This window comes from Dinoponera quadriceps, unplaced genomic scaffold (genome assembly GCF_001313825.1).
Source record: "Dinoponera quadriceps isolate SergipeBrazil2010 unplaced genomic scaffold, ASM131382v1 scaffold1782, whole genome shotgun sequence".
NCBI lineage: Eukaryota > Metazoa > Arthropoda > Insecta > Hymenoptera > Formicidae > Dinoponera > Dinoponera quadriceps.
This window is the reverse complement of record NW_014555947.1, coordinates 552737-567056: the sequence shown is the minus strand read 5'-3', so window position 1 is coordinate 567056 and position 14320 is coordinate 552737. Positions and strand designations below refer to the sequence as shown.

The 14320-nt window shown below is 41.9% G+C and overlaps 2 protein-coding genes across 5 annotated transcripts; one reads left to right on the top strand and one right to left on the bottom strand.

The window, feature by feature from the left end:
• Nucleotides 1-183: 183 nt before the first annotated feature.
• LOC106746096 lies at nt 184-4123 on the bottom strand. 4 transcript variants are annotated; one of them, XR_001374576.1, is made up of 5 exons: nt 3464-4123; nt 2595-2826; nt 2063-2516; nt 1731-1926; nt 184-1644 (listed from the first exon to the last, which is right to left on the bottom strand). XR_001374576.1 is itself a non-coding variant. In XM_014622308.1 (5 exons), exons 1-5 carry the CDS (start codon nt 3902-3904, stop codon nt 1878-1880), a joined length of 1065 nt encoding a protein of 354 aa, XP_014477794.1. In that variant the 5' UTR covers nt 3905-4121; the 3' UTR covers nt 184-1877. The 4 variants fall into 4 exon arrangements, 3 of the variants coding, with proteins under 3 accessions (XP_014477794.1, XP_014477792.1, XP_014477793.1); XM_014622308.1 differs by having other exon boundaries at nt 184-1926; nt 3464-3699; nt 3811-4121; XM_014622306.1 differs by having other exon boundaries at nt 184-1926.
• A 1-nt stretch (nt 4124) lies between these two features.
• LOC106746098 (coiled-coil domain-containing protein 108-like) lies at nt 4125-10835 on the top strand. Its single transcript, XM_014622309.1, is given in 13 exon segments — nt 4125-4172; nt 4389-4877; nt 5185-5404; nt 5774-6039; nt 6249-6531; nt 7235-7444; nt 7530-7734; nt 7806-8051; nt 8553-8781; nt 9088-9447; nt 9821-9897; nt 9995-10268; nt 10359-10835. Coding segments are annotated over 12 exon segments (2736 nt in total). The 5' UTR covers nt 4125-4172; nt 4389-4769; the 3' UTR covers nt 10617-10835.
• The last annotated feature ends 3485 nt before the right edge of the window (nt 10836-14320 follow it).

Below are 14320 nucleotides of genomic sequence, written 5' to 3'. Positions count from 1 at the left end.
TATATATATATATATATATATATGAACATATATATACACATACACAATATTATCATATATACTTTTTATCAAGACTGCATTCGTTCTTCTAATATACACACGCATCTGTGGAATTTGTATATTGTTATATAAAACTTTGTATACTTGATATGTGAAAAAAAATATATATATATATAAAAGTTATTACAAAACAAGTTGCACATGCCAAGTCATTTTTCGAAACATATTGTACGATATAAACTTACGCACCGCTTTCGCAAATGTTCGTGAACACTTGTGAGACGCAATAGAGGATCTCATCAAATCGTAAAATTCCGTTGCTTCCGAGACAGTTGTATTTCCATAAACATGATAGCAGTGTACGTACGGTAGCGTAAATTGAATAGATAGCCGCCAATAAGACATCGTTTTAATTACATTTAAAGGAACATTTAAGGATTAAATATTTATGGAAATTAGAATACTGCGTCATCACGATGATATATAAAGTCCAAGTTTCGTTGACAAAGTTAGTCCTAGGCCGCTGTTTCTTCATTGTCACCAGAAAGTCTCCGATATATTATTCGATATCTTTATATCATTAACATTATCTTTATCAATATTTATTACAAGACACTACAAAACACGGTGAGATTTAAGAATATTGGCTATAATACGACGTACTTACAAGCTATGCGAAAAAAAAAGAAAGATACACTATAATTGTAACTAAGCTGAAAATATAACTGCATCAGTGATGCGTTGCGAAAGAATGTCCCACTTCCATCATTTGACCAATCCCGGTACAAACACATGCATAAACCGGGGTCTATAATGAGAATTTAAGGCATAAGCCTTAAGAAATTAACCGATCACCGGTCGAATATGAGGAATATAATCGATTGTGATTAGTCTATTTCTTAAGGCTTATGCCTTACATTCTCATTATAAATCCCGTTTAACATATTCGTGTAGCCAAGCGAAGCTCTCTGAAATTCACGTGACTTCGGGAAGCGATATGAGACACGAAAGAGTTCTTTCACGCGATTCAGTACAGCCAGCGAGCTGGAGACGACGATCGCACTTTGAACATTTTATGATCGCTTTTCTGCACGGAGGCTCTGTCGCTCTGTCACTCTTAACATTAATAAATAACCAAAGTTTGGGTAGAAAAGTAATCATACATTTAATATACAGAACAGTAATCGCACATAATACGAAGACAAAGACATACGAAAAATATTATGCATCGTGTAATGGATGCTATTAAATGTCCAAAGAGCGATCGCTTTTCGACTGTCCCGAGCTCGCTAGTTGTGTTACGTATGAAGAAGCTCACTCTTTCGCTCCTTTCACACCGCTCGGTCGACCGACATCACTTTCCGGAGTCTTTCCAGTAAATTTCAGAAAACGTTCGCTTAGCCGTCGGTGGGGGAGCATTCTTTCAGAATGCATCACTGAACTGCACACTCCTCGTAATTTCATTAATATACAGGAAAACAACGAAATACGTTACGTTTAGTATATGGTGGTAATGTGTGTACACTTGGCTTTAATACAGTTTGAACATTTTGGAACACCTAGTCCGATAGTCCAATGAGAGATACTCGTTGAACGATACCGAGAAGTTTTCCGATTGCACTGAGTTTTTGGCTGCGTTCCGAGCTGCGTCCAAAAGAAAAGAGCCCAAACAAGTTTTGAAATCGAATACACGATGACGTAATAACTATGTACGGGAAGGCACTGAGTACCAATTGTAAGGGCTACGAGGATTGCATCGGTCGAATTGAGATACAATCGAGATCGACGTAGCGGGCATTCGTCAATTCATCAAGGCCCTTCCACTCGCGACAGTCTCCTCGGTTCTCGCGCGCTGTCTCGCAGGAGGCTGCGGGAGCCTACTCGTCCGTGAGAAGAGGATGAGAAGCGGTCGTGACACGACATGCACTGCGACAACAACTCCAGTCCGATTACGTCACTGACCGCGCGCGCGTATACACAACGCGGCGTCTAATTAAAACATTAGACGGCGTGTTGGCGAGTGTTGAAAGACGATTAAGCTCGAACGGACTCAATAACTTACGATCTGGCAGGATTACTTTGTTCGGGGAACAACGAGTCGTAGCTGGGTGGCAAATCTTTGTCCGCGACGGGGGAGGAGACCGCGACCTCCAGCATGGGGGCGGAGGGTACAGCGCGACTGGCCGACCCGTCCGCGTCCGACGGCAACGAGCCCGGCCGCGAGCACACGTTCGGCCCGGCGCAATCCGACGACCAGCAAAGCTTCTGCGAACGCTTGCAGATCCACAGGCACATGACGAATATGATGAAACACAGAATCACGGTGGTGACCGCACCAACGGTTACTTCTGTGGTGCTGTCTTCCCGGGACAGCACGTCCGTGTTCGGCGGGCAATCCACTTCGTCGTTGCACACGGTGTCCCAGCAGTTGTGAATCCTGTCGCAGATGTACTCCTTCCGGATGCAGCTGTTATAGCGGACTGGCCTGAATTCATTAGCATCCACCGTCCCGCACTCTGTAAGTGGATCAGTTAATGAAATCTGTAATTTGTGTCCCTCTGCGTATGTTAGAATGATAAATGTGTTGAACGTACCTCTGTACGGAGTATAAACTATTTTCAGATCCAGAGTCTGCCCCTTCGGTACCTCTTCCTTCGAGATAAATATTTCAGTTTCTAGTTTCCCCGACGAGGATCGGCCGTGAATTGGTTCGAACTCACTGTAAATGTGATCATGCAAGGAGACGGGAAACTCAGAGTAGGTCAGCGAGTTGAGTTGCACCTCTCCGCAGAATTCAGATGTCTGGTGACCGTCACTCCTTTTAAACTGATAAAGTATCTGTTAGAAGTCTAATTTTATGAGTAATGATTGTTATTGCATCACTTAAGGTACAATCCGGCGGTGGATTCTTTGCTCTACTATCAAAAATCTCGCGTGAATCTCTCCAATGCAAAATACACAATGAGCACATTTCTTTCTTATGTGCAAAAATTGAATCTACTCGGTTCTGACAAATTTCATCAATTGGGACTGAAGCATTTAGCACAACAATAGGTTTTATCTACTTCCTGAAACAATAAGCTGTGAAAAGTTCAAATTTATATAAACTTGTAAAGTACTTAAAATTTGAGAATTTTATATAAATTACAACAGTATGTCGTTAGGAACCTTACATGATGCATAACAGTTAAGAACTAAGTTTGAATTAAAAACAAATATTACTATTAAATTCAACATCTTTGATAATTTGTACAGTGGGACAAGTTCCACAAGGTCAAAATTGTCTCATTATTTAGTTTCGTTAGTTGCCTACTACAAGTATAAGAATACTACGAAGAGATCACAAATAGAAAAACTAAAAGCCAGATTCTTTCAATATAGAATCATATCAACATAGGTCCGGCTGTACCAGAGGAAGATACATATTATACAGTTCGCTTCTAAATCACTAGCTGTAACTTACTCGTACGTAATCCAGGCAAGCGCCATTATTCTTGCGTCGGAAAAACATGTTGTGAATGACAGCGAAAAGACCCTCGCCCTTGGCAGTTCTGAAAGTATACTTGCAGTAGCGGTCTAAGTTGACGACCCAGCGATTGAAGAAGTATTTGGAATTGATGATCACCGCTGATGCATTGCGTATGTCGTGCAAGTGACTTCTGTTTAATGGATGGCAGATTTTGTCGCTCTCAAGAACATCTGAAATGGAGAGAGAGAGAGAGAGAGAGAGTAACTTGAGTGAGGCTACGAGCAAAACACGAAAGATCTCTCGCGATTTTTTCTTTCTATCTCGATTCGGCGGAAACTTACACTCCTGGTAATTGCCATGCGCGCACCAGCACAGGTGCGCGATTATACTTGGCAATAGGATGAGCAGATAGATGTTGTCCAGTTGATGGGCCATTTTCGTAGCGGCAACGGAGCCGTGTCACAAAGCCATGAAGAATGCGCGTGTGAGGAATTGCGTGGCCGGATGAAACGCGGTGCGGTGGTGACGAGACGCCGTTTACTCCGCGCCGATTCTGCGAGATTTTTTCTCCGTGGAATTGAGCGGCCGGAGCCGATTCTGTGTCGTCGTTACCACGAAGGTGCATCACCTTCCCGGGGTAGCGACGAATGAATGACGACGTCACTCTCGACGTCTATCGGCTTCTCTCAGCTGCACCGAAAGTGTAATTTTGTTGTTCTTTTCGTCAGATCTTATATTAGGTCTGTTCGTTTTCGCTGCACCGCTGAACTAGTGCAGTAAGTTAAAGTGAGAAAACTATTGTGCAGTAAGTTGAAGTGAGAAAAATATTAAGCGAGACAAGTATATATTTTCTCACTTCAACTTATTGCACCAGTTCAGCAGTTCAAATAAAAAGAACAGGCTATAAGATCGCCTTAAGTTCACCTTCAGATGAACTCTACGGCTCATTTCATTGGTTATGAAGCGTCGGAAGGTGAATTTAAACGATTTCAAGTGTGAGATCTGACTGTGAATACTGTTTGAACGCTTTCAACAAGCGTTGAACGGTGAAGGAATAAAGATGAGTGATAAAGGAGAGTACAGAAAGTGCATATCGAAGGAACAGTGCGTCATCGGACGATGACGTTTTCAATTCGAGACATCGATCGCGCGAGATCGAGATATCACTATGGTTTATTCAATTGTTTCATCCTTGTGATGTCTATTTTTCCATAACGATGATTCACGGGGCACGTTTAATTTGAGGTGATTGTCTTGTCGGAGAGAGAATAATTGATAATAGGATAACTGGAAGCAAAAGATGCATAGTTATCGTGAGGCACCAAGTAAGGAGATTCATGTAGATTTTGGAGAAGTGCAGACAGATGCCGTAGCTGTGAAATGGATAAAGATAGTCAACGAGAGTTGGGTCAGTATGTTAGCTTCCTCGGACAAAACGAAAAATCGCTATGATGTCAAGATAACGTCAAAATGACGAGAAAATAACCATAAAAAAAACCCACTTTTCAATCACGATTCGATCATTATCTCATCATTTTGACGTTATCGTGATTATCTGTTTCGCCTGGGCTCCCCCATCGTGATTCGAGTTTCATCGTATTAACGCCCGAATTGGTCTGAAAGTCGCTAGCACAACGAAATTGACTTTTTGGCAATTCCATGAACGAGTTGATTAGAAATGAAAAGCTACAAACTTTGTAATACTTCTTTCACAGGTAGAGCGAGTATACGAAGCCCGAAGGGACACCGACACTAATCCTTTGGACCATGTGTTCGAATTGAGCAGTTATTCGTGGACTTTGCCTCCCGGCAAAGTATACAAATGCAAGATATATTACCGGCCGTTCGTACCGTCCTCTGTAAACTTGGATTACTTTACGATTGTGGATTCTAATCACAGCCATGTGGAAATTAAAGTTCGTGGCATATGCATCGGTATGAAACACACAACTTACAATTAACATAAAATATTTTACATGTCTCAAAACACCTTAAAAATGCCTTAAAGACGTCTTATATTACGATATCTTAAAGATATCTAAAAGATGTCTGGATTTTAGACATTTATGTCGTTTGCGATTTTACTATCTAAAAAAATAAGGGTGAAAAGGTAGAAAAATAATAACTATTAACTTTTGAAAATATGAAACGCTCTGCTTAATTGCGTCATTCGAATTATAAATAGGTGTGAGCCATTAATTATATAGATATTATGAGAACGATATTGTGAGGCTTGCGACAAATTGATATCACCATATACGTAATATATACATATATGTAATATATACGTAATGATCTACGCAGGACCGGTAGTCTCGATCTCGACGACAAAATTAGCCATGATGTGCACATGCGAAGGCGCCGAGGCGAAGAAGCGCATCAGGCTCGTTAACAATTCTGAAACCGTGGCGACTTTCATGTTCGATATCGATCAAGTACAAAGGTCATTCACGGTAGACACGACGCACGGATATATCAAGCCGCATTCCCGTACATATGTAACGATCACTTTCGCGCCTCGGCGAAAAGGAACTTACGCATGCCGCCTACCGTGCTTAATTTTGCATCATGTAAATAGGAGACTGAAACTTTTTGATTATAATATTCGTTTATCGAGCACATAACGCGCGTACTTCGACAGGACATCGTCGTCTGTTTACAGTGTCTTCAATAATTTCCTTTCTAAATTCCGGCATGAATATATATGTATTGGACTGATTATGCGCGAGAGAAGGTCGTAAAAATGTTATAAAAGTTGATCATCTCTTCCGAGGTGTAGAAACCGATTATTGTAGAGCTGTATGGCTACTGCGGCGCGGCATTACGTAAAGCAGATGTTCAAGAACACTTTAATTGCCTCGCGAGATTAAAAAATGACTTCGAAGGATACATGAGCGATATTATTGTCATCACGCAAGATCTACCTGCAATATCTTTGTCCAAGAACTATATCGACTTCGGTCAAATTGATGTGACGGCGAAAAATGTCGCGCAGAGGATTCCGGAAACCTTATGCCTCACTAATCACAGCCGATCCGACATATTGATCAAATGGAACCAAGGTTCGTTATACATCAATGATCTGCCCTTCGATAGTGATCTTTCCTCACTGAACTCTATACTATATTGGAATGCTGGATGTCATGGGAGGAAACGGGCGAAACGAGACGGAGAAGTACTATTTATATCCTTTTCTACGCCGTACTATTCCAGTTGAAAATATCAGCTCATTCAAAATATCGCACTTGTGATTTCCGTAATTAATAAAATAATAATATTGCTGGAGAGAAACAGGATGAACGAAAAAACGTTGAAGTTCTGCGCCACAAAAAATGGCAAAAACTATAAACAATGTGGCTCGAACATCATCTTTCAGAAGTAAATTAGTACACTCGAATGTCTGTAGAAACGATCATAGAAAGTCGATTGATCAATCAGAAATCGCCAGACAGAAAAGGAAATAGCATTTATGCCACCTATCTTAATTATTCTTAACGTCTTCTTGACATCCAGGGTTGGTTGTTCCGATTTCTTGGTAAGGTTTACGTAGCAGGTACTTATTGGACAAACCAATCAACAACAATCGTTAAGATGACGTTTACCTAGCAGATGCTTGTCGGATAAATCTTATCAAGAAGTTGGAACAATCGGTCCTGGATGCCACGTTGAGAAATCGTCCAGTATTCCAGTGTAATATAGAGTTCAATGTCTTTTCGTTATAATGATACGGCTATGATAATAACAATAATCTTTATCGTTACGCAGATGTTGAGGACATTTTCCGCGTGACACCTGGTACCGTAGAAGTGCCGGCGAACCGGACGGCTCTGTTCGAAATCGTATTCGATCCCAACGGGAGAGGTAATAATTTATTCGCGTCAGAACTCGTCGGCTACGTTTTCCCGGTGCAACGAGGAGACAGTTATCACAAGGAGACATTTGCATTCCCCGCTACAACGTCCGTGCGATTGATCGGTGCGCGCATTAATTTTTTTCCCTCCACCTTTGCGTAACGTCGTGAGATTATTCGATTCGACAGGCGAGGTCAATTGTCTTATAGGTCGCTCCTTTCCTGCTTATTCCGACAGTTGGATTCCTCAGTACGAAGTACCGCACATAGTGAAAATGCCTCCCTGTTTACCCTCGCTTCCGGTCTACACCACGTTCGCGATCAAGAGATTCGGCCGTCTGCCGTTGATGTACCGTTTCATACCACCGGAATCGAGCCACTTTTTCGTGAAACCGATGATGGGGATAATTTATCAGTATTATGCGCAAAATGTACACTTTACATTTGGTTTCCGCCAATCGCTCAATTTATCGCGATACTCTTCAGAGATTATCAGATCATTGTGGTCGGGATGTTGCCCGAAAGCGACAACGAGCGCGTTTACGTGGAGCGTTGGGCAATTCGTTTCAATGGAAACGGTAGATCGGAGTGCTTCATCGATTTTCGGGGGTTTGCGGAACAGGCCAAAATAGCTCTCGGCGATCGGAACACCCTGAGATTCGCGCCGTGTTTCCCCGGCTGCCGATCGCTGCAGCGATTCTCCATGCGAAATGTCACTCGTCACGCGATAAAGTAAATATGCGTCTTGATATGAATGTTAACTTTGCCTGATACGTGGAATCATATGCACAAAAAAAATGGTCTTAAATTAATGATTGATATGAATATTCTCATACGCATACTCTGTACGAACGCAGTAATTAATTCCTACAATAATTCGCTAAAAAAATTATTGACATACTGACCAGTGACTGCTAGTATTTTTCCCAGTGATTATCAGTAATACTCTTCTACAAGGATTACTTATATATATGAGAATATTTTTATTCTTGATTTAAGACTATTTTTTGTCTGTGTATATGGAGATTAAAGATCAAGATCATCTATAATAAGAATGCCTTATACGAAGTGACAATTTTAATGATCAGCACATTTTCTATGGATTTTATTCGTTGGATTTTATCGAAAAGATCCTTTCAGACATATTTCTAATTTTCTCACTGATGTAAAAAAAAAGACCAAACGTCAGTTTATAATTGTAAATATTCTTTGTGATTGATCCCAATATTTTAGATATGAATTTGTTAATTTGACGCCCGAGCTTCGAATTTCAAACGTGAATGGAGAAATTCACTCGAATGACACTCTCACTCACGAGTGGGAATTTTGCCCCACAGTAATCGGAAGTTATTATTTCGACGTGAACTGCATTTTAACCGTACTGAAGGACGAAATTCCCGTCGGTACGAGAGTTTCCGTGGCGTCGCGCGTGATAGGAAGATGCGAAGTCGGCTTTCTCGAAGTAACTCATTAGCCTAATAATTTGTCAAGATGGGTGTATAAATATTAACGACCCAGTAAACATCAACTAACAATAACATTATAATAATGTTAAGATTTCCCACTTCACAATGTAATTGTTACATCCGTGAAACCGACGTCGAATTGACGTGGAATCGACTTCCTTACGTCGATTGCACGTGGATCTTCTCATCGGGATACGAACATTGTTAAGTGAGAAATTATAACATTGAGTTACAATATTACTGTTGATTAATGTTTATATGGAGGATTGATTTTTTTTAGTATCACTTTTGCGTATCCGCAGTCGGTGCCCGACGAATTGAATTTCGGAATTCAAGCGTACAAAGCCACGAAGGAATTGAGCTTCCTCGTGCGCAACTCGAGTCCTGTGACAGTCTTTTACGAGATGACGTGCAGCCATTGCAATTTGCCGGTCGGGAACGTGGAACAGGATGTAAAAATACATCCGTCTACGGGTGCCGTTCTCGCTGGACAAAGTGAAACCATCGTCGTCTCTGTCACACCTACTAAGCCTGGCTACTATTACGAGCTGTTTGTTCAATATTCCGCGAGGATAAGTCTCCGCACAAACGTTCTAATTCCGAATCAGATGCCAAGAACTATCTGTAAGCTGAGTTGTTTGTGCGTATTGCCCACTTTAAAGGTACGTACAAACCGCGTAGCATTATTTCAACGTATGACACAATAGAGCATCGTTGCGTTCGCTACAATATGTATACAATGGATCATGTATGCTTTATTATTTTCTGGATCGAAAATTTATACGATTTTCAGCTTTACGGATGTACATATATACACGAGGTCAAAACCCGTTACAAACGGATTATAATTCTATACATTCCATTATATGCAGATTGACGTGATTTATGTATTAAGCTTGAATCGGCGGTTACTTCAAGCTTGCTATATTACATACGTAATGTAATATATACATAGCGTATTACGTGTAACGTAATTAACAGAAGTAATTATACAGCACATACATAGTGTATTACAGTAATCGTTGTAACGGACAGGTGAAGGACCTACAGTATTACGGACCGTGTCCGGATGCGTTTAAAACTTCTTTCTGGAAGCTTATGAAGATAAACGCGTGTGTTAAAACATTTTCCGTGTAGTTCTCCCAATTTTCCACACACACGAAAACGAAAGCAAGACCCGCTAATTCTTTTTTTGCTGTACACCCGTAGGCTTAACAAGTTGTTTGAACACTTACAACCCGGAACGTCGGAGACGCTGCGTGTAAACTTCCCGGCGATGGTTCTGCAGGAGCCTGCCGTCGCTGTGAAGCTGCTCCTGACGAACGTTAACGCAGTGACCGCTTCTTGGAATATCAAAAGATTGCGACTGTGTTGTTCTTGTCGACCCGTCGTAAAGACTAAGACGCTCCCACTTCCACGCGCGCAGCGCGATTGCTTACACAGGAAAGTGTGCTCTATGCAGCCGCGAACGGAAAATCTCCAAGTACGATAATCTTCTGCATCACTACCGCTCCGGTTTTTTGAAGACGGTCGACAAAATGTTTTATGAACTCACGAATGACATGCAAAACAGCCAGGGAAGGACGCTTGGATATATCTGGAACTACGTTACGTAATGCTGGGAAAAACTGACGCGAAATAGCACGTATATCTCGGGAATGACCGTCATATTTTTTTAATTATGACGGTCGAAAATCTATCCAGGTCTGCAAATAAACTCCACCTTCTGAACGGCACACATTTTATGTCTCGGGAGATCTACTTAGGCGACAAGAACCCTCTATCAGGTTGTCGCTCGCGATTAAATGTAATTAACAACTCGACAGCTTGACAATTTACACAAATAAAAAATTCCTGCCGAGAGTCCCGGTGGCTTGTGTAAACAAATGACAGTAGTTTTACACTCCGTGGAACGATAGACTTTGGAGAAACCAACATTATGTGTGTGAATATATTTATTGAAAGGAGCGAATTGTGAGATATTATGCGAAATTTTGGAGACGCTAAATATATATTGTGTGACACGGGCATTCCTGAAGAATCTTTTCATTTCGAGCGATGTAAAGTTCTCCTTATGTGTGGAAGCTGATCCAATTATTCTTTCGATATTTCTCATTGTCGTTAATTTATATCATTCATTGTTGCCTATTTTCATGAAGGAATCTTATTTTAGGCTATATCCATTCGTAAAGGACGCTTTTTTTAGACTATCGAAATTAAGAATTCACGAGTTATGCTGAGAGATGATGAGTGCGAAAATAGATGCGAATTGAAAGACCGTTTCAAGGAGTTTTATTTAGATATTATGCAAAGATAGATCTGAACTCGACTCGATAATAATATTCGTCCGTATTCCAATCACATATTTAAATTAAACTTGTGGTCGTCTAGTCCTCAAACTGAAATAACTGTTGCACATGACCTGTATACGAGACGAATAAAATTTATACGGTTATATTTAACATTACACAACGTCGGAGCGTTTTCCAAGCATTTTGCTGCAATTATTTGAAGTCAGTTAGCAAACTTTACTGCATATCTTCATCTATAAATAAACATAGGACAAAATTTCACATTATTATTTACTTCTTTTATCCATTTTGTGTATTAGTTAGATGAAAAATGAACAAAACAGAGCACAGGGTCGAATTCGACCCCGACCTTGCCATTAGAGAATAAAAATTTTGCAAGAGGGAACATCGAGACCGCAGAAACGCTGAACTTACCGCAGTAAGATCGGGACGTCCCGCGTGCGAATTCCTCCCGTTCACGAAATCGCTCGTGGAATTCGACCTTTCGATCGCACGAAGACACCATCGTCTTCGACTCCGCTCATCGGGGATACTGCTCTCCCCGTGTTCCCTCTCTTTCCTTTCTCTTTCCGTCAGGAAAGCGAACACGCTACGAACAAGACGTAAAACGCGCGGCTATCGCCGGAAGTGCCGATGCGGTTTTGCAGCGTGTTGTATTCTCCTTCTTCTTTTCTCCTCTTTTTTTTTTCGGCGTGGAGTATTGCGAGTCGCGCGGCATACCGCAAGAAGCGAGCGCGCGTTGCGTACCTTCCACGCGTCACGGCGATTCGCCGTGCTTCGCCACACTGTGGAAACCGGGAATTTCATTGTTAATCCTGTTACGTAACGCGACGGTAGTGGTGGTGCGGGATATATGAGGTACGTGCATCGCCTCGTGCGTGCCACCACCTCAAATGACGCGTGACGGGCGGAAAAGCCGAGAAAGGCGGAGGCAAAGGACGAGAAGGTGGACGAGGAGAAAGAGAGCGGTCTCGCGGAGGAAGGATCCTCTCAAGGTCCTTCCCCGATATCCCGATAAATCCAGCGTTCCGGCCGATCATTCGGAGGATGAGAGAAAGCGAGCCCGCAATGCGCCCCGAGTGTGAGGGATTGCGTCAACGCGTAATTGCAAGACTGTGCGATACGTACGTTCATTCTTTCGTTCTGAAGGCAAGCTTAACGTCGTATGCACGTAAACCGCGTGCGGTCTCTTGTGCACGCGGTTCTTACGCCAGCTTCTTGTCTAGCCAGCGGCGTCCTCCAGCACGGGCGACCAAGGCTCGGCCGCTTGAAGTCTCCGTTCCTCGCGAATGCCGCGCTGAAAGAAAAAAGGGAACGAAATTTCTCAAGTCGAAGTTTTACACTGAGTCTTCAAAGGTCTTCCCTATTCGCGCTCCTTCAATGCTACAAATGGAATTGTTTCCGTTTCTTCGACTCGAAGACAATGTAGAATTTAACATCTCTCTCCGGGAAGTCTAAATTCTTTTTTGGAGCATCAAAAGTACACTATTAGTGCTCCTTTGATCCTGCAAATGGGAAGTTGCTTCTTTTTTCTCCACTGGAAGACTTAATGTAGAACTAAATAGACTTGGACCGGAATTTATAGTCGAATCTTTAAGACGGTTAAATATAAGATCCGACCTTAATGTAGGATCAAAATTTCGACTCGGGTTTGCTTAAACGGACGAAATTTTTCAAACACAACGTTTAGCCCATTAAACAAATTATACAACTACTGCAACGAGTTATCAATTGATTCAACAATTGCGATTTGGTTAGCGATTTTATCAACGCAACATATTGCTGCGCTAGCGTGTAATTTATTCAGTGGATACAATATTTTTTTTAACGAAGGTAATCATCGATTTTTTTCTCAGTGCACTCTCGTTTTCTCCCGAAAGAACGCGAAAACGCGTTGATTATCGAAGGACGAATGAAATTTAGGCACACAATAGAGGCGAGCAAGACAAGCCGTTCGTTAATTTGGTATAGAATTTTAAAATTGATACCACGTGACGAAATTCGAATTGCGAAGATAAATACGGGCCTTAATAGACGGAGAACGCGGAATTAGCCAAGCGGTGACGATCAGCTGCGCCGTGTGAAAACCAATGACGGGCGATTGATCGATACGGCGGCGTACGCATAATTAATTACGTGTCGGAGCGCGCGAATTCTACCGCGGTAGCGGCGCCGGCGGTCGACTTGAATCGTTTGTAACGTCGGGAACTATTGCGACCTCGACATTTACGTGTGCTGGAATTTTCGGTTCTAATTAACTGCCGGGGGTATGTTTCAGAATTGTTAAACGTAATTACGCTAGTAATTGCGTCGGCGAGACATGTAAATACTTTTTAACAATCGTTATATCGTAGATAATACACGGAGAAAAGTCATTTCGTTATTGTAGCGAAACCATCGTTGCTACTGCGTATTCGTTGCGATAAAATTTCGCCGGCATAACTAAATTAACGAATTATTCATAATCAGGGTGAAAACAGTTTCGTTTACCAGCATAGAAAATATTCTACCGAGTGAATTTCTCCTTAGGACACGTTAATTTGCTGTTGGAACAAAATAATATTTTCTTACATTACTAATTTGTCCTTACAGCAAAATAAATTTATAGATTCAGCAAAGTAATTCAACGAACGGCAGTTAGCGCTCTTAACAATTCATTTAGCTGGCCACACAGTAATCGACGGATCTTGCTGTGACAAGATAAAGTTTGCTGTGCCAGGGAATTATCCTTTTCCGCGTAGTGAGAACCTAACTTTTATTTTCAGTTCCGTCGCGGTTAACGCCGTTTTCGTGTTTAATTTCTCACCTCGTCTTTAATGACGCACTTCGAGCGGAGCTCCGACGAATTCGTTCCTAAATCATATTCTTTCATAAAATTTGAATCCGACCCGGCCGAATATTCATACCTACCGTTCGTCTCTCTTTCAGCGCGCGAATTCGCCGAAATTAGAGGGACGATTCGATCTCTTCGTATGTGCTAAATGCGAAATTTCGCAGTATCAAGTTAATCATGCCAAACGGCATTCTGAGAATAACTGTCTGCGCGTATCGACCGGCTTATTCCGAGAGATGTAACTCTCGCGTCGCGGGCAATTGGACCACCGTTGTTTTCGGCCCGAAAGCTTTGCATTTCCAGCGCTCGCGCGAGGCGAATCGGATGATTTTTTGACCGTGCAAAACTAGGATGCACAATTGCGCGAAGTACCGGTAACGGGGAAGGCGG